At 40.8% G+C, this 22,969-nt stretch overlaps 1 protein-coding gene across 24 annotated transcripts in view; it reads left to right on the forward strand.

Moving 5' to 3' along the window:
* The window catches only part of ANK3 (ankyrin 3), a 385,183-nt gene that overhangs the window by 228,046 nt on the left and 134,168 nt on the right, over positions 1–22,969 (forward strand). For 16 of the 24 annotated variants that reach the window (XM_049809737.1, XM_049809736.1, XM_049809743.1 and 13 more), the window contains exons 2-8: positions 3,407–3,508; positions 3,976–4,074; positions 5,156–5,254; positions 10,281–10,379; positions 14,237–14,422; positions 14,984–15,007; positions 16,218–16,316. In XM_049809737.1, coding sequence (XP_049665694.1) covers positions 3,407–3,508; positions 3,976–4,074; positions 5,156–5,254; positions 10,281–10,379; positions 14,237–14,422; positions 14,984–15,007; positions 16,218–16,316 — 708 coding nt within the window. The remainder of the gene's footprint in view (positions 1–3,406; positions 3,509–3,975; positions 4,075–5,155; positions 5,255–10,280; positions 10,380–14,236; positions 14,423–14,983; positions 15,008–16,217; positions 16,317–22,969) is intronic. The other 8 variants (XM_049809758.1, XM_049809735.1, XM_049809759.1 and 5 more) reach the window with 2 other exon arrangements.

The raw sequence follows: 22,969 nt of genomic DNA on the forward strand, positions 1-22,969 counted from the left end.
TACTTTATTGTGGTTTTAAAAAAAAAATAATTTAGGCTTAAAATAGAAATGTAAAGTTGAGAAAATTTTAGGTTTAGAAATGTGAAAGTTTTGGTTTGATGTTTTTGATCAGTTTTTACTGACCCCTGCACTTAGCTTTTGTAAAAGTTGGATAGCATTCACTGGTTCCTCCAGGTTTTGAAAGTGCAATGTCTTAAAAACAAGGGTATTCGAGGCATTTTGCAAGGTAGAAAAAGCTTGTAAGACTATTCTCTATCTGAGTAAGTCTGAAGTAACGCCTTAGTTATAGGGAAAGTGGAAGCTGGCGATGCTGCTTTGGAGAGGCTGGAATTGCTTCTGGTTTCCAAAGATGTTGGCTCTCCTTTCTCTCTAATGTTATTGATTGTTTCTGCTTATGGCAGAGACCGTAATGGATGGAGAGAATCCCAGAAGCCCCATTAAATTTTTTGCGCAATTGTAGCACCTCAGCCTGTTGGTCCTCTCTGCAAATCTCAAAATATCTGTGCATGGTGGCCCAGAAAGGGTGAGTTAACCCAGTCGGAGAGCTTGGGAGCTTTAGGTACGGTCAGAAAAAAAGGTTTTCCCCTTTCTCAGTGCATAGGGAAGTGTTACACCCTGGCTGCTAAGGCAGCTCATGCAGTTTCGCATACTACCAACTCACATCACATTCATGTAACTGGAAACCAGTAAGGTGGAAACTCGAAGTGCCAACTCAGATCAGCTGAAGTGTGGGAGAGTTTGCGTTATCCTGGCATGCTGTTAAATGGCAGCTTCTCTGGGTGCTTCCCAGTTGTTGCAGTGCCTGTGCATGCCTGTATGGTGCCCCTCGTGCTGGGAGCCTGTCCCTGTCTGAGCAGCAAGAGCCCAGGCTGACGGGTGAGCATGGCTGGCTGCCCAGCACCCCACCAGCCCCACGGCTCGGGTGGCAACCTGGCTGCTGGTGTCAGTGATGTTTCTGGACAGTTTGAGCAAAAGGAGTGAGTTTTGAGTGGTGACTGGCAAAGGAGGGCATGCTGTTTGCTTGATGGATTTCAGGAACAGATTTGGGCATCACTTAGCAGCACCTGAGCTAGCCTGATTGGAAACATTTTTATGTGTCCCGAGGGCTGGAAGTGTGACCTAACCTTTGTCCTTCCTCTCACTGGTGAGCAAGTACTTCCAAGAGAAGTCCTTAAAAGGCATAGGCATTGCCCTCCCTCTACAGTGAAACTGCAGTTAGCTATTAATGTGAATATCAGCTACTTATCACTCCTCCTACCTCCCCCCCCGCCTCCATTTTGTTTGAGCAAATAGAAAGGTTTAAATGTTTCTGAGTATAAGCAGTGTTTCTTGTTCGGCATGCGTTAATGCGACTGGCGGGAACTGATTTTCCATAGCAAGCTTCTCTGGTGCATCCCTTCCCCACCCAGAAGCAGCTGTAAACAGCTGATGTTAATTATCATCCACCTGCTGACTGTGCCAAACAGACATGCCATTACACTGTGACAACAAAAAAGGCTCCCGGTCTATTAAGTCCTCCCTCATACTTTTAGTAATGCTGATAAAATGCTGACCTGTTTTTTACCCCAGTGGCTGCTGTTGCTAAGCACTGAAAATATGACCTGTCTCCTGTAATAATCTGCATTGCACAGTTCAGATGATCTTCCAAATCGAAGTGTTTTACTGCACCTCTCAAGGCAGCTATTCTTCCCTATAGTCTTTCCAGTTCTGACCGTGTAGTTCGTAGCAGCACCTTGGTTTTGATAAACCCTAATTAAACATTGGTATTTGGAGGCTGTTTTCTTGGAAGCACATTGCAGAAGTCGATTTGTAATGATCAGCATGGCATGCTTGGAAAATAGTGATTAAGAGCAGGGAGTGTTGTCAGCTAGTGACTTACCATCGCAAAGTGGAATGCCATGTGTACAAAACTCAGGAGAAAATGAAGTGTCCATAAGTAATGGTTCTCTCCTTGGAAGAGATAGCTTGTTGTGCTGAAAGTGCTAGTAAAATAGTCTCGTAGGTTATACTGGTACAAAGAAGAAACCAGACTTGATACCCACTTACCATTTTGCTGTTATTATGCCCAAGATTGCTTCATTCTGCACATGAAGGTGACTTCAGATGGGCTTGAAGCAATGCCTGAACAGAACGTACAGTTTGCAGCGGCTGCATTGACAGAGAGGAGAAAAGTCTATAGCAAATCCAGAAAATGGGGAATGGGGGGGAGGAATTGAGCACTGGATAAGTAAGAGTGAGCTTTGGTGCCAGTGTTTTGAATTTCTTTCAGGAGTTACTGCCTTTAATTTTTTCTCTAAAGGTAATTGTTGCACTCTTTTAGAACCTTAAAGGATGGCAAAGCACTTAAAATTGTAGTGATGTAAGCCTGTGATGTAATGATAGTGAGGAAAAAAAAGAAAAGACAATTCCTGTTATAGCAATGGAGAAGAGGGCACAAAAAAAATGTGTTGACTGCCCAAAATGCCAGGGAAAGCCATGGCACAGATAAAATGAAAAGATCATATGTTTTGTCCTTCTTGAAAGCTAAACCAGTTCATTCCACTTGCTCCAAGGCAGGATCAGCATTATCTAAACCGTCCTTGGTGGATATTTGCATAACTTGTTGTTAAAACCCTCCAGGGATGGGAATTACTTACAGTGATTCTTTCATGACTTAACCATCCTTTCTGCCATCCTTACATTCAAGCTGAAGTCATAAAGCAAATTTGCACAGCTATCTTTAAAGCAAGAACTGAAAAAAAGTAAAATGCAGTTTAGATAATGGCACTGTATCTAAGGATTTGTGGCTACTTCACTGAATGTGGACAGATATTGTAAATAAAATGTGCCATAAAATGAGGGAGGATGGAGAAAATAAAACAAAATGTAATCAGACATTAGTTTTTAAAATGCCTTAATTTATAGAGCCATGTTTGTCCATTCAGGTAGTCCAGTCCTTCAGTGTTGAGTATTTTGGATTTTTTTAAATCTGTTATGTGAGATCTTACAGTACCGGTCCAGTCTGTTCAGCTTGGACATTAAAAGTGGTGTGGCACTTTTGGAAAGAGCAGAGTGGTTTCCATGGAGTCCTATCCTGAGCCTCACCATGTTTGTCTTCCATGCTGGGTACCAGATGTGTCCCTGGCTACTAGCCTTGCATGTTAGACAGTGCTGCATAATTCACATTTATATATGAAGTCAAATCTTGTGCTGCCTAGTCAGGCGGACAGCCTATTTACACCAGAGGGAGGCTGCATAAGCAAGGAGGGCAGGATTTGACCCATATTTGATGAGGCAGTTTGGAATCCTTTCATGTCTAGTTGAATGTATGTACAATATATTGTATCATTAGTAACTTCTTTGCCAAGGGAATGTATTTTTATACTGTGCTGTAATTTCTAATGGGACTTTTCCTTTTTTCTTGTAGTCTGACACAAATGCAAGTTACCTGAGAGCTGCTCGAGCTGGCAACTTGGAAAAGGCTCTTGACTACTTAAAAAGTGGAGTGGATATCAACATTTCAAATCAGGTTGAAGAATATTTTGATCAAATTTACTGGATAAATACCTTTCTCACTCTTTCTCGAATCTCTCTCTCTATTTGTACTTCATGTCAATGATAACTTACCTGTTTTTTGATGAGCCATGTTTACATATTTTGTCCAATTAAAACTTTTTTTTTCACCCCTTACCAAGACACTATTTCACTTCCACTTGGAGAATGTTGTGCTATATAACATTATCTTTCATTCCATTTGTATTACATCAGATTATGGGACAGCACACAGAACTTGAGACCCCAGAGCTACTATATCCTGACTTAATTCATACTCTTTCCTTATAATCTAGTTCTTGTAAACTTTACATAAGAGTAGTTTTTGGAAGCATTCCTCTCACTGGGATATAACAATTTGTCTCCTGACATGTTTGCTATGCTGGAAAACCTTTGCCAATCTTTCCCATTGCTTTTCTTTTTTCTTTCTTGTTTTTTAATCAGAATGGGTTGAATGCTCTCCATCTTGCTTCCAAAGAAGGGCATGTAGAAGTTGTCTCTGAACTGATACAGCGAGGTGCCAGTGTGGATGCAGCGACAAAGGTCAGTCTGTCCTATCTAATTGTTCTCTTGTTCACACTGATGGCACGGGCACAAGGTGTCAGCCAACTGATTACAGACATTACTGCAGCAGTAATTGCCCATTTTCCACTGATGGAGTGGTTTCAATAATTGTTTAATAGAAACTTTTTAGATTATAGTAAATGTCACAGGTTACTAGGGATGAGACTTACTGAAGCAGCCCTGAGGAGAAGGACTTGGGGGTGTTGGATGACAAGAAGCTCAACATGACCTGGCAATGTACACTTGCAGCCCAGAAAGCCAACCATATCCTGGGCTGCATCAAAAGAAGCGTGACCAGCAGGTTGAGGGAGGGGATTCTTCCCCTTTACTCCGCTCTCATGAGACCCCACCTGGAGTACTGCACCCACCTCTGGGGCCCCCAACATAAGAAGGACATTGACCTGTTGGAGCGAGTCCAGAGGAGGGCCACAAAGATGATCAGAGGGCTGGAGCACCTCCCCTATGAAGACAGGCTGAGAGAGTTGAGATTGCTCAGCCTGGGGAAGAGAAGGCTCCAGGGACACCTTATAGCAGCCTTCCAGTACCTAAAGAGGGCCTACAAGAAAGCCAGCGAGGGACTTTTTTATAAGGGCATGTAGTGATAGGACAAGGGCTAATGGCTTTAAACTGCAAGAGGGTAAATTTAGATTAGATGTAAGGCAGAAGTTCTTCACTGTGAGGGTGGTGGGGCACTGGAACAGGTTGCCCAGAGGGGTTGTGGATGCCCCATCCCTGGAAGTGTTCAAGGCCAGGTTGGATGGGGCTTTGAGCAACCTGGTCTAGTGGAAGGTGTCCCTGCCCATGGCAGGGAGGTTGGAACTAGATGATCTTTAAGGTCTCTTCCAACACAAACCATTCTATGGTTCTATGAACAAATTGTAGATTCCTGTCTTGGTTTCTGTTCAAGTCTTCCAGAATAACTTCCCATTAGAAGTATTCATTACAGTATTTTATTGCAGGAAATACTACATATTAAAGTGGAATATGTTCTTGATAGTATTGTCATGTGTTCAAGCTCAGGTTTTGCACTCTTTTCAAATATCACTGTCTCTCATTTCAGAAAGGAAACACAGCATTGCACATAGCATCCCTCGCTGGACAAGCAGAAGTAGTCAAAGTGTTGGTTACCAATCGGGCCAATGTCAATGCACAGTCTCAGGTAAGGTAGTATTTCTCTGTTTGGTACTATCAAAAACTTTGCTCACATTAAAATGGTTCTCCCCTTATAAACTACAGTATTAGTAAGTATATTTGGTAGATCTCATTGTGTTAATGCTGGCTCTTGAAAATAGGGTTTGATAAAGTCAGTAAGATGAATGTAGTCCTGCTAAAAAAAAAACCCCTATTCTTTTTCGGCTGTTCCACACACATAGGTAATCAACAACAGGTGCAAGGATGAAGTTTAAACACACAGCTGTCATTTTATTACTGAAGCAAGCATTTTAGTGAGTGGTGTGCTGAGTTCATTCCTACCTTGTAACGCAACATACAATTAAAACTTTAAGTGCTTCCAGCTCTCCCCCTTCTGCTCTACCCCTCGCCAGGTGGTCAGAGTGTACCAAGAGGCATCATGGACATATCAAGTCTTTCTCTCCCCCACAGGCATGACAGCGCAGTGAAATCCCAGCTTGTGTTCAGGTCTTTTCCCACATGGGATGTCAACCATCAGTTGGGATTAACTGAGTTGTCCACCTCATTCATCAACAGAGAAAACATAAAAAAAAAGTCTCTGTTTTAAGTTGTCCAGAAGCCACACAGCTGCACACCCCTGGAGATGAAGAAACTGAAGGCATATCCAGGGGTATTTGCAGGATACTGGAAGTGGTTGTGTAACAGGCAGCAGAGCAAAGCATGTACCCTTTGGCCTTAGATCTGCCCTCCAGTGTCCTACAATCTGCTAATTGTTACAGAGTCAGAAGAGATACTGATAGAACAGTAGAGTGAGACAGAACTTGTTCAAATGAAAGGGATCCTGTTTCACATAATTCAGTGTCTCAGACTTAATCGAGCTCATCCCCTTTCCTTGTACAAGGAGGTGCCGCAAGCATATGCAGAGCTTTTAAGTTTGTTCAGGTCCTGTGAGTGAATATTTAGGTCAATTATAGAAAATTTGAAATAAAGGAAAACACTGCTGGTATTAAGAGAAAAGCAGTAAAATGAAACGGAGAAAAACTCTGGCTTAAAAAATCGCATAAACCACAGATTGTTGAAAGCCAAATGGCTGTGCCATAGGACGTGTCCCTGCATGCCTGCCCCATTCCTGTTCTCCCTGCTCAGGGGCGGGCTGGCAGGCAGCATCAGAGAAGGGATCAGGTTAAGAGGTGGTCGTCTCACCTGGTCCAGTGTTGCCATTCTTCTGTATTATAAAGATGTGGGCATGATAGAAAATGTTTGTTAAAAAGGGAAATTAAAAACTTTACATTTTAAAGAAACATGGGGTCTCTCAAATAATATCAACAAAATGTTTAACAGAATCTGTTTCCAGAATGTTTGTTATTTGTGATCTGTATTTCATGTTTCCTTCCCCTGGACAAAAAAAATAGGTGTCTCAGTTCTCCTTTCTTACTCTTTTATACTAGCTAGATAGAGCAATATTTGGCTCCAGGTACCATACAATTTGAATTTAAAGAGAACAACAACAACAACAAGTAGTTTTAAGTAAAATTTTCCATGACTGTTAAGAAATAAAACAAAGCAGAAGTATTTCCAGTGGTTTTCCTGTTAAAGAAATTGAGATGGCTTTGAAAGGATCTTTTCTGCTTGTGTTTGAGAACTTGTGTATTCAGCCCTGAAACTAAAAATAATCTGAGATTGTAAACATCTTATATAACTGTATTGTCCATACACCCTAAGGTTTTGCCACATGTTACCCTTATTTTGCCTACATATGAGAATTAAAGATTTTATTTTTTTTCCATTATGGATGCCTTTGATGTCTTTGCTTGAGAGACATGTATATTGGCTATTCTACACCAATACCTGTCAGTGAGATGCCCCAGTTGGGATTAGTCTTTTGGGAGGTCCTTGGAGCTCCCTGTTACCAAACTGCGCCTGGACTGGCTTTGTCTGTGGTACTGAGCATCACTTGAGCCTTCTTAAAGCTTAGAATAAAGTTCTGCTGAATTTGGCATACCCACAAAGAGACTACTCAAAGATTTTTTTTGTTTTCTTTTTCTGTTTGATGCTGACCCTGTTTTCTGTGAGGTTTGCTTTACCTCTTCCCTTGAAGGTAACAGGTCTACCCTGCTGACATTTCCAGCTTAGGGATGTTAGGCCTTCTTTAACCAAATCTTCCTGTCCTTAAAGTTAATTTTTACTGAGTCTGAGTTTGACTTTTGTACCTCTTCTAAGGGCTATTTATTACTATTGAAGACAAAATGCTTTCCTTAGGCTTGCGGTGCTCTCGCAATTTCAGCCACTTTTTACAGAGAGAAGAAAAAGCAAAGTATGGGGGGAAATATGTTGAAAACCCTAAAATAATTTAGCATAGGAGAAAAGGTTCTGCTCTGCCTCTAAATGCCAATAATACTTGGTTCTGAGAATTTTTGCCTATTAATTATTTTCTGAAACTAACAATTAGGAAGTGTTTCCTGCTTCCTTTCTAAATGCAAATGTTTGAAACTAAAAAAAATTCATCTTTGTTTCCAGCTGAGTTAGTAAATAGATATTGAGTATGCCATGAAATGATAGGGAAGAATGCCAGACTCTGCTGTTCACTTTAGTAATAACCTGTAATGTGAGATATTAGGTACCTTAGCAAGCACTTTCGGGCTTCTTTGTTTTTCATTAAGCAGAATTTTGACTGTACAATAACTAAGCCATTAGGCCTTGGTTCTGGAGAGTGCCTTAACACATTGCTAACTTCAGGCTTTGGCTCCGGTAGGACTTCAGCGCCTGCTTTATGCTTGTAGCGATGCTTCCCTGAATAGAGACCAAATTACCAAAGTACTGGAACAGCAATAGACCTTGCAGCCTGTGCAAGCCTTGTCAACATGTGACTTCACAGCTGCTCAGTGTCTTGTTGATGGTAAAGCTCCTCTTGGATCAGACGTCCAGTTCACGCCATTACATCTCCAGCTGTCCTTTCTTCTGACCTCCTATTTGTCTCTGCTGCCAGTGAAGCCTGCATGCTCAGCCTCGGGTCACCTACGCTCTCCTGCGTGCTCTGTGTTGGACGTGTGCCCTGCAACTCTGGCCCGTTGCTGTGACAGTCAGATGTGTCTCAGCTCTTTTCACCGTGGCCACTATAACTCAGCCAAAGTTCACTGCTATAGGTCTTAGGCTACGGTTCCCTTCATCTCTCCAGAGCCCAGAATGTTGATGTTTTTTCTTTGATGCAAATATATGGCCAAACTCTTCTCAGCTCATCTGTGTTTGGCTCCATTGGTTTCCTACAAAATCTAGGTCAACGTCCTTCGTAACTGTTCTAGCTGAATTGCTAGGCTGCTCCCCCTGTGCCTTCCACCCTGCCGAAATGTCTGCCCTGGCCAGACACTACCCACTCACCACTCACTCCCACCCACACGTGAGAGTGCTGATACTCTCAGCCAAACCCAGTCGTATGGAAGCACTTCCTCAACTTTTCTGTTATTTAAGCCAGATGAAATCTCTCTTCTGTTTTACCTGTTATTTTTAACTAGCCCTTTCCTCCTGTTTTATTTTGTATTTCCTTTCCTGCACGTCCTCCCCACGCTCTAGGGTAATGACCAGAAGTGGTGTGTGGTAGAGCGAGAGGTCATGGGGGGATCTTAGGAGGGAGCAGTTGAAGAGGGAAGCTGCTGCCCCGATTGCAGCTGACTCTGTGTGAAGTTTACTTAACAGAAGTCTGAGGATCACAGAAATCCCAATGGCATGAGATCTGGAAGATGGTGAGAATTAAAACGGGGCCCTAACAGAGCCCACTGAAACCTCAGTGACCTCCTGGCCAAAACATTTAATGGCGTTATCACCCATGCTGCTACCAAAAGGAAAGGGATCAGGGAAAATCTAGCAGTGGTATGTCTCACAGAGTAATGCTGGATTGGAGTATGAAGGGTAAAAACATGCAGTGTGATCAGAGGAGAAAGGGATTGTTGTTCTTATTGCTGATGCTGCTTTGACTGCTTCAGCAGGACCAAACTGCTCAGTCAATAGTATATGGACATTTTAAGTTGTTACTATAAAATGTATTTACTACTAGTTCACGATTCTGTTGGACTGAGGAACCTGCAGTGCTATGTGAAACCCAAGCAGTTTCGGGTGTAAATCAGCAACTTCTATAAATTACTTTAGAGGCATCTTGATCCCAAGACAGGTTTCATGGCTTCATTATGCTGTTTTGTTTTTTTGAGTGACATCAAAGCTGTGAATTTCAGAAATGCTTAGGACAATAGGGAAAAATATATTGTCTTAATGTTAGTCCCCAAAAATTAAATTCCTGAAGAACTGGGACCTGTATACAGTTAAGGCAAAGACAAAAGAATTGACTGTAAGAGGAAAGCTCTTGCCAAAGAATCAGTTAAACTCTGCAGCTTCTAATACTTTTATTGCATTGACTGCAATCACATAAGCATAGTTTGAGAAAAGTTCTAATGTGGTCGGAAACACTGATAAACCTCTGTCTCAAACTACTGAGAGCCAATGATCCTCAGATCTCCTGGTGCCTGAAATATGAAGTAGCTCAGTGACCACAAGCAGGCTATGCTCAGAAGGCAGCTCTTTGAGGAGAAAAAATGCATAAGTAGCTGGCATGAGTGAAAGAGAAGTCAAAGCTAATGGAAAGAATAGAAAAAATTGGAAAGTTTTCTGAAGAGCCATTGCTCTTGCTTTTGCTACAGACTCCTATTGTATTTGCTCATCCCATTTTGCATTTCCATTGTTGTGACTGCATTTATCAGGAGTCATAACTCATCTCTACCAAATGGTCTGTCCAGACTGGTTTTTAGTTTGACTTCACAACAGATGTAAGAAGAAGTATTCTTGCTTAGCTGTGGGAATTGTATCTGGTCAGCTGAAAGATTCCACTGTGTCCTTTTAAATAATATTACTCTTCTCCTATCTTCATTTAAATCAAGGGAGATCATGGCATTAACCGGCATGTGAGCACACAGTCTATTTGGTTTCCTCCTAATCTACCCAAGTTTGGCATATTCGTGGTATGTATGAAATGTTTGTGGAGTGTTTACACTCTTGTTTTCCTATTTCAGAATGGTTTCACTCCACTGTATATGGCAGCCCAAGAAAACCACCTGGAGGTTGTTAAGTTTCTTCTTGACAATGGTGCCAGTCAAAGCCTTGCCACAGAGGTAAAAGTTTGAATTTCACACTTTATGAACAAAGCAAAATGTGCTTCAGCAGTGATTCTTGCCAGCTTATACCAAACTAGTCTTATAAATACAAAATTAAAGACCAATAAGAAGTTCTCTCTGCAAAGTGTGGTAATGAATGCTGAGTTATTGGCTTTTCAGCAATTTAAACCATGTCTTGCCATTTCTAAAATAAAATGACTTTAACTAGAAACAGTTCTAAAAATAGATGTGGTTTTAGTCATAACTGGTAATCTTTCAGGTTAAGTGCTTAAACAGGGAAGCTGTGTGCATAACATAAAAGTTCTCTGTGCTTCATTAAAAATAGTGAGTATAATGTGGAGGGCAACCATAAAGCAAGAACAACTGTTTACCTATGCTTTGGAGCTAGACCTGGGATATCAGGGAAAACCCAGGGTTACTTAGTGCTTGGAGCATTTTCTGAACTGCGAATATTGCCATGTTGATACCCTCTCTGTAGCACCTAGTTATGCCATCTGGTCCTGCAGTAATAATTTCAAGCTGACAGAAAAATGCAAGGTCCATCTTTGAAGGTGTTCTGTGATCTTTCTAGAGGAACACTTTTTATTTCTTGCTCTAAAAAGGAATTCTAACTCAAATAAGGCAACCTGGAGGGAAAAAAAATAGCAGATATATTAATAGTTGTAATTGTACTGCATTGAGACAGGTTTTTAATCTAATAAATTTTCAGTTGTCTTAATTCCCAAGGTTTTGCTACCAAAAAAAAAAAGGTATTTCAGTATGTACTCTTGCTAATATTTATTAAATTATGATTGCTCTATCTGAAGTGATTCCATGAAGGAAATAATACTTATTTGAAAAAGTCCTACCTTTTGCAAAATTTGAAATGCAAAATTAGGTTTTTGTATCACTATACCTCATAGTATCACTGTATAGTGATGTATGTATGGCATCTTTTTCTTCTCTTCTGAAGTCAGCGCTGTAAAAAATGAATCACTAATGAATCAAAATTATGTTTTCAAAATCACTAAAAATTAGTTATAACTAGATTTGTGCATCAGAAACTACTTTCTGGACAGGCTTAAAGATATGAAAGCCAAGAAATACCAAAATGAAATACTTTAAATCTGGAAAATTAATTGAAAATTGTAGTTTTCAGAACACTAATTTCTATTTCTTTGTAAAAACTTGGAAACAAAGAAGTCACGGGACCCCCAGAGATGTACAGTAGATTCCGACTTTTGAAAATATTCTTGCCACTGTATGATTTTCTGAAAATAGAATTTTTTCTAATTGTGCATGGGTACTTGGTTCTTTTTCTTTGATATTGTTTTTCCCTTGAGCATTGTATGTCCATTTAGGTTGAGCTTTTCTCCAACTCAGCTTGACGATAAGGTGCAATCTAATTTTATCCGTGGAGAATTCCTTTGAAGATACCAGACTACAAAACAGTGTTGCCTTTGTTACCTTGTTTGTGATAGTTGCCTACGGGTGCTTTCTTATTTTCTCTTGGTCCAAGTTTTCATATAAATCTGATTTACCTTTACCTTTGTAAGTGCAAAAGCCTTTGTTATTAAACGATTGCCACTTAGCTAAATATTCATTAAAAATACAACTCTTTAACAAAGGTGTTTTAATCTCAATAAAAAAATAGAACCAACTATTTTCTTGAAATTGTTTTTAGTTTTGGGGGGGTTGTTTTGTTTTGTTTTGTTTTCTTCTGGAGTGGACTTTGCCTTATGTTTTAAAGTGCAGTTGCTAATTATAGTACTGACATCACGGTACTTGCTTGCAATTGCTTTTTGTGAGTGCTTCCGAGAGCATGTGGTGGAAATGCATTCTTGTCAGTGCTAATATTCTTGGTTGCAGTTTGCTTGGCCTTGGTACAGTGATCTCTGCACACACTGAAATGATGGGCAACTCTCATCAGAACTATGAAACTGGGGGTATAGGGGATGACGGCAGCTGTTCTGGGATTGAAATGAAGTGCTCTCTCCCGTTTGTCCGCTCCCTTTTCCCTAAGGAAAGGAGAAAATGTGTTCCTAGGACCTTTTTTTATATATTATTGTTACCAGCATTTTTAGCAAAGAAAAAGCCCAATGAGAAAAGACATTGTAGATAGCTAGACCACTTTTCTTTGTGAAGCGGCTGACTGTGCCACTGCCGTTGGCTGTATAAATAGACCGGGAAGCCGATGTCTCCGGGTCACGAGGGGGAGAGCTGTCGCACTCAGGTTTTCTCCAGGCAAGAGCCTCCATTTCTGCAGGTACAGTACAGCGTAGCTATATTGCCAGAGCCCTCTTGTGGGGGATGCTCATGGAGTTTTTGGCCTTCAGGGCTACACAGCTTTTTTCACACCCTGTGCTGCTCTGTGCCCGCAGTCTGAGGCTGCGCTGTTGTTTCATCCCAGGAGCCACTCACGGCCCGGGACTGCAGCCCAGAGCTCTGCCCCGCTGCTGGAGGATGGTGAGCTGGAGGCAAAGGGGAAGGCTGTGGTGAAATGAGTTTGAAAAATTCATGAAAAAGAAAAAAGCTTGTTATGACCCCAGGAATTTCAGTGATTTTTTTTTTTTTTTTTTTTTTTTTTTCCTGTTCCCCTTCAAGACTGTGAAAAAATGCTCTTTTTCAGAACTCCTCCAGTTTCTCCTCCTAAATTGAGGCACTCTCTGTTTGGTAAGCCAGAGAGAAAAATTCCTTATTGAAAACATTACTTTTAGTTGTAAAAGTTAAAAAGTTAACACTTGAACTCTTCACTTTTGACATAGTGTGAGGATCTGCATTCTTCTGTGTCATTGCTGCACTTTTATTTCACACTTACACAGTTTTACCACAACAAAAGTAGTTGAAAAGTGAAAGAAGGTGTTTGCCTACTAAAGTGTAATGAAGCTTAGTAATATAAGCTTTGGATATATTGATCGAGAGTCAAATGTAATAAATAAATATCCCAAGTGGAGTAATTTGCATTTGAGATTTTTTTGAATGATTTATGGGTATTATCTTGGGCAAAGCTGAATGCGTTCCTGGATTGGAATGCCACTTAAATGTTTGGGAAGGAGCAGAATCTAAATGACAACACTTTCATTCTTTAGTTTGCTAAGAATCCATAAAAATAAAATTATAAAAACATCTCAGACTGTACTTTTCATGCGTTTGAGGAATCCATTCTACAATCTCTTAAACAAAAATCTTCTATTTTTCAGGTTTCTTATTCTGCACTACTTTGGCTATTTGCTAGTCTGAAAGGAAATAATTTCTCTTTGTAAGAGGATTGTCCATCACATCTATATAAATTTTCATAAATGCAAGTTGTAGTAAAATAGTTGGTATGTTGGGAGAATGTGGTTTTAATATTCAAATATTATTAGATTTTAATTCCACATATAAAATATATCAGAGGATAGGGCTGAAGTGTTGGGCTTTTTTTCTTAAAAAATGTAGATTATAACCTGTAGCTGTGGGGGGAAGGGATAATAATTTGCTATGGAGACATCATTAACAACTGTAATTTTAATATTTCTGCTTTTTATACCTTTTTATAGAATTATACACTTTATTATACACATACTAATTGTAACTGTTAATTCATGAGTAATTTCACACTTTTTTTCCTCAAGTCACTGTCATTTTTGTTTGCTTGTGTCTTGTAATTTTATGTTTAAGTCTGGAGTGCCAGAAAGGTGTTTTGAGCATTTGAGACCTAGTTCACCAACACTTTAATTTGAGTGTCATTGCAGGGTACTTTTAATTTGCACCATGCTACACTTTACGTTTGAATTTGAGCCAGTACTGTTACTAATGCTGAGATCTCTTCCGTCCCCTTTCTGCCCCCTGGAAAGCTTGGAACATGTGTTGAGAGTCCCCATTGTATGTTGCAGGATGGCTTCACGCCTTTGGCGGTAGCTTTGCAGCAAGGTCATGACCAAGTGGTTTCACTGTTGCTTGAAAATGACACAAAGGGAAAAGTCCGTCTTCCTGCCCTTCACATCGCTGCTCGCAAGGATGATACGAAGGCAGCGGCTCTGCTCCTGCAGAATGACCACAACGCTGATGTGGAATCAAAGGTCAGTTGTAAATAGAAAAAAGGTTTGATGCTATTAAGTGCTGACCATGTGTATTACATCCAGTGAAGATCTCCCTCAGTGTGAAGTATTTTGCTGCGGAGTTACACACAACTTTCTTCTATAGTGTGTGGTTAAGAATAACGTTTCATTTTCTTCCTTTGCCTCTTTCTCCCCCACTCCCTTTTTGTTTAAATCAGAGTTAATTTCTCCTGTAGAAACCTTGCAAATGGAAAATAATAAGCAAAATATTATTAGAATTATTCATTTGGGACTGAAAGCCACTCCTGCAGTGGTGTGCTATAGGTATTGTACAATTAAGTCATTTGATTAGTTGTTTGTGCAATTGCTACTTTAAGAACTTTGGTAAACATGTAACAATTAACATTCAAAGTACTCGATCATTCAGCTTCCATTCAGTCGAGCTTCCTTTGTGTGCTGATTGTGCTGTCATCTGAGCTGCCGTGCCACGTAGCGATCATGAAGCTTTTTGCATCCATATCACCAGTGGTGAACTAACCGTTCATTTTTTCCCCCTCTTTGCTTCCAAATGTGTTAACCTAGATGATGGTGAATAGAACAACAGAGGTATATATAAATATATATATGCATCATCACTCCTCCATGACTTAGTGCTGCTGCATCATTTCTTCCTCCTCCTTTTTGCATCGCCTTTTATAGGATAGATACCTGCTTTAGATGAAATGAAGTAGCATGTGCTAGAGAAGACTGTAGTTTAGATACCAGGGCTTTCTGCAGCTGAAACTAGGGTTTAAAAGTAAGAGTAAGCATTCTTGGGAACTAACTGCCATCATAAAAGAGCCACATTACGCAAGATGGAGTTTTCAGGGATTCTCACGGAGCATACGTTTATCAGATGTGTTAAGAGCTGCAGACAACCCTGTCACGTTGTGCATCCAGGTTTGATTTTAGGCTTCTGCATGACACTTACCTTGATGGTGTCAGCAAATAGAATGATCCGATAGTGGTTTTATATCTGCAAAACTCCCAAAGCAAGGCAATGGCAGCTAGCATGGCTTGCTAACAATTTAGAAATGCATCTAGTTCCCATAAGGTTTCATACTTTGCAGGACTGATGGAATTGCTGCATGTTTTAGCATCATTTTAAAAGGAAGTAAAACTACTTAAATATGAAAATAAGTTGCTGAAGTAATTTTATCAGTAAGGCATCTTTTAATTAGGGTGGTAACTCACAGTGTCTGAACATAACCCAGTGCGATTGCCCACAGTGGGAGACTGATCTTTATGGTACTAACCCTTGGAAGAAAGAATCCATATTAATAATTTAAAATCATCTTTGATGTTGTTTTCATTTGCATCTACTTTGAATTTATAAAAAACAGCAAGTATCATTAAAGGACTTGTATCTGAACTTCTGCAAAGAATCTCTAAGAGATTTAACTTGCAAGACTGACATAATACCAATAACAACTAGATATTTCTAGTTAGAAATTAATTTCATATAGAAGACAGATCAATGCTTTAATACTCAAATGTTTTGCTGTTGTTTTTCTGGAATAACTCAAAGTTTTATCTTACTTCTGGTCTTCTGAATAATTATGTTATTTTTTTTCTCTCCTGCTTAGCAATATGATCTTATTTAGACTCTCTGAGAGTCTCTAAGTAAATGTTAGTGAGTGAAAACTAGTACAGAATTGGAATGGTGATTTGCAGCAGACTCCTATTACTAGCTTTTGTCAGTGATGCGACACAAATTTTGGAGTACCAATGAGATATAAAAAAATAAGTATCTGTTGGTTTTGTTTTGTTTTTCCAGAGTGGGTTCACTCCCCTCCACATAGCTGCTCACTATGGAAATATCAATGTAGCTACATTGCTGTTAAATCGGGGTGCTGCTGTGGACTTCACTGCAAGGGTAAGTGTGAAATCTTAGTTATGCTTAGTTTGCTTAATCATCACTTTGAAACACTTTTTCAACAAAGATGTGGAAAGGTACATTGCTCTTGCAAGCCGAGGGGCCTGGCCTCAATGCTCCTGTTCTGTTACCATAGGGTGTAAAGGGGGTTTCCCTAGGCTGCTGAACTAAACCTGACCTTTAGTCCTCACCTTTGAAAACTTCTGTTTTAATCAAAAAAAAGCCACTATTTTCATAGTTCCAGTGTTGCAAAAGGTAGGCTGGGATTCAGTGAGATGGACGCTTCCACTTGTAGCTTTTACATGCGGCAGGAGTTCTGTTCCTGTTGAATTGTCCTCAATATGCAGTTGTTTCCAACAAACATGAAGTGCAGGTGTACCGGTGAATAAAGCAACTGTGCCTTCACTGTATATGCGCGAGTCAGATGATACATAAAGGAGATCTGAGAAAGTGGAGAGGCAGAAAATGAAATGAGGTATAGAAACAGAGGGGAATCGATAATGGGACCTGTATGGCAAAAGCCACTGTAGAGTGGGGGAACTAACCCTCCTGACCCTGTAATCTGTGCACCAAAGTCATGACACAGCCCAGGGACTGACAGCATAGTTCCTCAGATGTATGAAAAAGGATCAGGAGCCAGGAGGAAAATGGTATGGGCTTTCTGGTGTCCCCTTGGTTCACTCTGGGCTGCGTGGGGAGCCGCTGGCCGGTGGCTTCAGCTGCGCCTTCTTGCCTAGGGAGTGGGTCCAGCTTCCCACAGGCAGCTGGACTGCTCTGCGAGCCTGGTGCCAGCAGGCCCTCATCTCACAGCCGGGGCCAAAGTTTGACTGTATCTGCTGCCAAGGGTCGGGTCTGTCAGGAGACCAAAGAGGAATATTAGAGTGAAGGAGTGTGGTCAGGGAGGGAGGATGTGGGAACAACAAAATGTTAGCAGGAGAAGTGTAAAGGACAGAAAATGACAGAGGGAAGTTATATATAGTTGGAAGAGCAGGAAAATAAAGAAATGTATCTGGACAAGGATACAGCAACATGAAGGGCAAGGAAACAGATTGTGCCAGGCACGAGACCAGAGACAAAAGCAAATGCAGAGGTAACACAAAATGTAATGAGACAGGATATGGAGGGTTAGAGAATGGCAGGGTAGAGAGGACATGGGCAGAAAGCTGAGTAGGTCCTATGAGACTATGCAAGGCTTTACGAGGGAAAAGCAGGGAGAGTGATTAGGGACATACAGATAATTAGAAAAGGGACTAACATTCAAAATATGTTAGTCTTGTAAAATGCTGGAGCTAGAACTTCCTACTGAAGTTCTTAAAAATTTGTTTGCTCATTAGCTTCTTCAGTAATGGCTTGGGCTGTACAAATAAGAAGATGCCCATGGAATTTCTGCTGACACACAGCCAGGAATGGTTGCAACAGAACATGGAAATGTGTTGAAATTCATAGTGGAAAACAGATCAAACTCTTGGCTAAAGAGTACATGTATTTCTCCTGTTGGTTTCTCCAACAATCTACCAACCAAGAAAGAGAAGAACCTGTCTATATTAGTTGTTCACTGGGTGGTGTGTGTGTTATGGTTAAAAAAAAAAGCCCCCCAAAACAAGTGTGATTTCAGGTTATTCCAAGGTATTTCTGATATAGACCAAAAAAACCCCACCCCAAGCAAACAAACAAAAAAACCCAACCAAAAAACCCCACCAAACAAAAAAACCCACCAAAACAGAGCTAACTGAGGCTGTGCAAGAATTTGGCTCACCAAACCTTACCAGAACAAAACTAGGGAGGAGAAGTGGTAGTGGTCCGTAGGACAATAGGGAGAGAAACTCAAGGGAACAAGAGGCATTCAAACTGAAGGTAAATGCTGATCTAAGAGTAAATAGGTATAAACTGGCCAGAAGTAAATGTTGTCTAGAAATCTAGATATTTAATATTAAGTATTAACAATTAATATTATTTAATTAATAAATGTTTAAGAATTAATATTAAATATAAGTAATGAGATTCTGGAGCAACCTTTCAATTAAAGTAGACAAAGCAAAAGAACCCAATGTGTATTCAAGATGATATTTGAGGGGAATTATGTGGCATGGATAATTCAGCAGCTCCTTTTCAGAGATTTTGATCATGTGTTGTGTTTATTACTTTTACAAGAGGAAAAGTACTATATTACTGTTTAGAGCATTTGTCACATAACAAAAAGCAAATTGTAGTATTTTATTTTACTTTGGGTAGTTTGCATATGTAAGATCATGAATGCTTCTATAGTTAAGGAACATATTTACATGTAGCAAAGTGTTTATGATAAGCATTGCAAACCCATGAAAACAATAAAATAATGCCATGTTTATTTAGCATAGAAACTACTGTTTTACTTATAAGACTTCTCACATTTAACACCCCCCCCCCCCCCCCCCCAAAAAAAAAAAATACCCCAAATCTGAACAGTTCTTTTTTAGAGATTGTCTGTGATTAGTAGGTGGAGTTGGTGGAGGGTGTGATAGAGTGGCAACAGAAATTTCAAAGACTCAGAATGTTTTCCTTAAACTTTAAGTAGGAGTGCAGGTGAATAGTGTCGATGCTGGCCGCTATTCATTTAACACAGCATCATTCAGTGATTTATTAATGAAGATAAAACCCCAAAGCTAAAAGACACTGTATAAGGCATGATCCAGTACCTACTAATGCTGGTGAGAAGAGTACTAGCAGATATAGGGTCAAGCTGATAGCTGAGTATCAAAGGTAAGGATCAGCTCTCATATATCACCCACAAATGATAGCTGAGTATCAAAGGTAAGGATCAACTCTCATATATCACCCACAAATGATGTTTTCAAAAATCACTTTAATCAGTAAATGTATTTCATGTTATTGGCGAGAGAGGGGTGCCAGGTTAGATCCACATGAAGTTCACAAGTTAAGAGTAGATTTGGGCGTTAAGTTTCTGGGAAGATTCTGACTATGCGTGCTTTCCTTTCACTGATAATGTTGACCTCTTATTCTCAAATCCTTAAAGTGACCAAATTAGACCATTAAGGCATTTCAAACGGTCATAAGCTTTGGCATTCAGTATTTGATAGGCTCTGATCACAGGAGCAAGGAAGGGGAAGGGGGTCTTGGGTCAACTCTTTTCCACTTAGAAACAAGATTAGGGATTAGTAGTGCTACTACATTAGCAATTAGCAGCATTTAATGCCAGTACCACTAATTATAATCTGCCTATGATTGTTTTAATAAAATAATAAATCTTGGGCTTCAGCAGCTCTGTTCTGGATTAGGGGCATTGATGGAGAGAGCACATCCATAGTAATAAGGCCATCCTCCCCTCCTCTTCAAGATCTGGAATTCCAGGTTCTCTTTCCATTAGTTGTCATCCTCAGAGAGGTAGGCAGACTGATCAGATAGCTGGGGAAGTACAAATGCAGTGACATCAGCCCTAAAGAGCAGTGGGCTGACGCTGTGACTCAGAACACTGAACGGCTTGTTTGTGCTTGTGATAGCTGGGTGGGGGCATCCAAAGAGCACATCTCCTGCACGGTGGTTGCAAATCTAGATAAAGTAGCTGCGACAGAAGGAATTGTAGCATAAATAATAGTAATATGGAGTTGAATTTTGTTCTTTAGTGTTTATTAGACTGCGGGTAATGAAAGCGCTTCACAGAAAGATTAATTAGATTCTGGTAGAGCAGTGAATTTGTAGGCAAACATAGCACCAGTATAAGTTGAGCGTAAAGTACAATTATCAGCACCAAGTAACAGAGCCTTTGCTTGATCCTTGATTACCCAAACTGGAAAACAGGTAGAGGTACTACTCAAACAGGTACTAAAAATGACCCATGGGTACAGCCTGCCCACTGCCACCTCACTGCCTCTTGTTTTAATTTCTGTAAACAATATCCACAATGTCCTGTCACCCCTCTAGAGGAAGGGCCCTTGTTTGAATTGTTGACAACCTAAGACAAGAACAGAGCAAAGATTCAGAAGGGCTGCAACCCAAGTAAAACCATACTATGTGTTTATTGTAGCTTTCAGAAGCACTTCATGCTTTTGCAAACCACCAACTATTTTTCCTTTGTTCTCTTAAATAAATATGAATCAACACTATTTGTCTATCTCTCAATTTATGTTTAAACTATTTAGGCAAGTATCAGTTCTAGGGAGAGATTTGAACAACAGCAGAGGATTTTCGTAACAGAAGAGGCTTGTGTGGAGGGGGCAACATGAAGACAAATGTGTGAAGGAAGGATAAATAGCTAGCTCCCACCATCGATGTAGTGAAGGTGGGGAAGGGTGGTGAAAATGTGAATGGACTTGTAGGATGAAGGCAGAGCTCTGTGCCTTAAGGACAAGGACAAGTGTGGTGAAAAGAGGAGCTGGTGAAAGGATGAAAGAAAAAGGAGGGCAGACCTGTAGCAAAGGAGATCCCTGCAGCCTCTGTGTTTTCAGTGCGTTTCTGAGAGGCCCGAGGGAAAAAAGAGGCTCCAGCAATGAAGGCAGGGAAAGACGTGAGCTTGATGATGGCTCTCAGTGTGCGGGCAGGAGGTGAGCAGTGGTGCTGTACTGTAAGTAAATGATGTCCCCAGTGATACGCAGTAGCAGCTGCTCCCCTCACCCCCACTGGTATACACCTGCCTGCCTCTCAGCTGTCATGTACTCCCTTGTTCCCGTCTTTCACTGCATATAAGAAAAACAGGTGTAGCTCCAGGAGTTCTACAGGTGTTACAGTGCCTGCCAGCCTGTGTACCTGCTGACCATAGAGGCTGGGAGGGTTGGAAACGTATCTGCTTTTGGTTTGCACTCTTTCAGCCCAGCAACTGATTTCATGTCAGCTTTTCCGCTGAACTGCGTTAGCACTTCTGTGTCTGTGCTTTCTTCTCTAGTCTTGCTGCAAGTGCAGGGAAGGTGGCACAACGTGGAAAGTTCCCTGTGGGATGGATGAAGATCATTTCAGTAAACCAGCTTGTGATGCCCCTGATTCTGTTTATTTACAGGGAGGCAGCTCTAAGAACCTTAATAACCTCAGCCCAAGTGAAACAAGATCTCCTTATTGGGCTGGATGTTTGCCATTTTGTAATGAAGGAAAAATACTCATTCCAAATTGCTTGACTTCTTGGGCTCAAACTCAGCAATAAACCTGTCACAATTACTGGCAGGGTATGCATTGTAGAAGTAATGGCCATTTTATGTCTATTCATCATCCTTTTTCAAGTACGTTTTCAAGTGTGTGGCTATGCTTCTCTGAAACCCTTCAAAGCTAAAGAAATTCCTTCATTGCATCGCTATATTTCCCTCTTGCTCAACTGGGAGGCAATCACATATGGGCTAAAGAAGTAGAGGAAGAGAATAAAGGGTAACTAAGGATGAAGTCAGTCTCCTTTCTCAGCCATATTAACACGTAAGTGTATTCACTACCTGGGCTTTGAAGGATTGCAGCAATTCCGGGCACCATTCTTTTAGGTGGCAATGGCACCTGATGTTGGAGAGGTGCAGATAAATCCTAGTTACAAACTGAAAGAAGGTCAAAGACCATTAAATCAACCTATTTTATCAATTTTTTCAACAGGAAAAAGTAATTGCTGTTAAGAAAAATATTGTGCATCAGCCACTTGTGCCTTTGAATCAAACTGTATCTGGTGTGTTACCTAGAGTTGTAATAATTTTGATATCTACTTGCAGTCTCCTGGAACTACCAACCTAGTGATTAGTATGGAGAAAATGGTGAAAATCACCAAGTAGGCTCTCTTGTTCCAGGCTTTCACTTCAGGAGATCTGTTGCTGGCATACAGTGACCACGTGTATTGGAAGCTGCTGTGCTCCCATCCTAGCTGCTGCTTCTAGGAGCTGGATGTTGTTGTAGGGGCTTCGTGCTATTGGCTTGACTTTCCTTACCAGAATCAGGTCATCTTCAGTCTGCAGGTGGGTGGGGTGCTGGAGAAAAAGGACAGGTCACAGAAGGATTTCTTCTTTATCTCTACTGCTCCCTTCAAATTTGCTCTAGACTGCCTTGCATTTCAATATTTAGGACTTGGGAGGGTGTATCTAGATACATGCTAAAGCAAGTAACAGCCACCAGAAGGAAGAAGAAACCATTTTCCTTAGCAGTCTGATTATACCTATGGTGCCCTGTGCAAGAAAGCTCTTTTGCTATAAATCAGACCCCTGCAGAGTGCCCGCCCTTTCCCGTTCAGGCCTTGCTTGGGCATCCCCAGGAGCAGTGCACAGGGAGGGCAGGCAATTTTATCTGCTGCAGTTCCCAGCCAGCTGCAATGGAGATGTGTGTCCAGACTGCCCCATGCTAATTCAGCAACAAGAAAGTGCAAATCAGTGTTTCTCCAAGGCTGCTATGCAGACCAGGGAGGTGAGGAAGGTGCTTTGAATAAACTCTATTTTCTGGGAATTATAGTTAGGAAAAAGTTATCTTTTGGGGGTTCACAGAGTCTTGAGATATCATTCATCTGTCTGAGATTATCTTCCAGTGGAAAGATCTGTCTAGTCTAGGTTAGGAAATGCCTCTGAAATTCCACCTGTCTCTGAGGAGCACAGTGGTTAGAAAGGAAGGAAGGAAGAAAGAAATTGTTCTCTGCAGCTTCCAGAGCAACAGGTGAAAGAAACCCCTGTGACCCCCACATCCACTCTGTACTTGAGCAAGTCAGAAGA

Source organism: Accipiter gentilis, chromosome 9, assembly GCF_929443795.1.
Source record: "Accipiter gentilis chromosome 9, bAccGen1.1, whole genome shotgun sequence".
NCBI classification, from domain to species: domain Eukaryota; kingdom Metazoa; phylum Chordata; class Aves; order Accipitriformes; family Accipitridae; genus Astur; species Astur gentilis.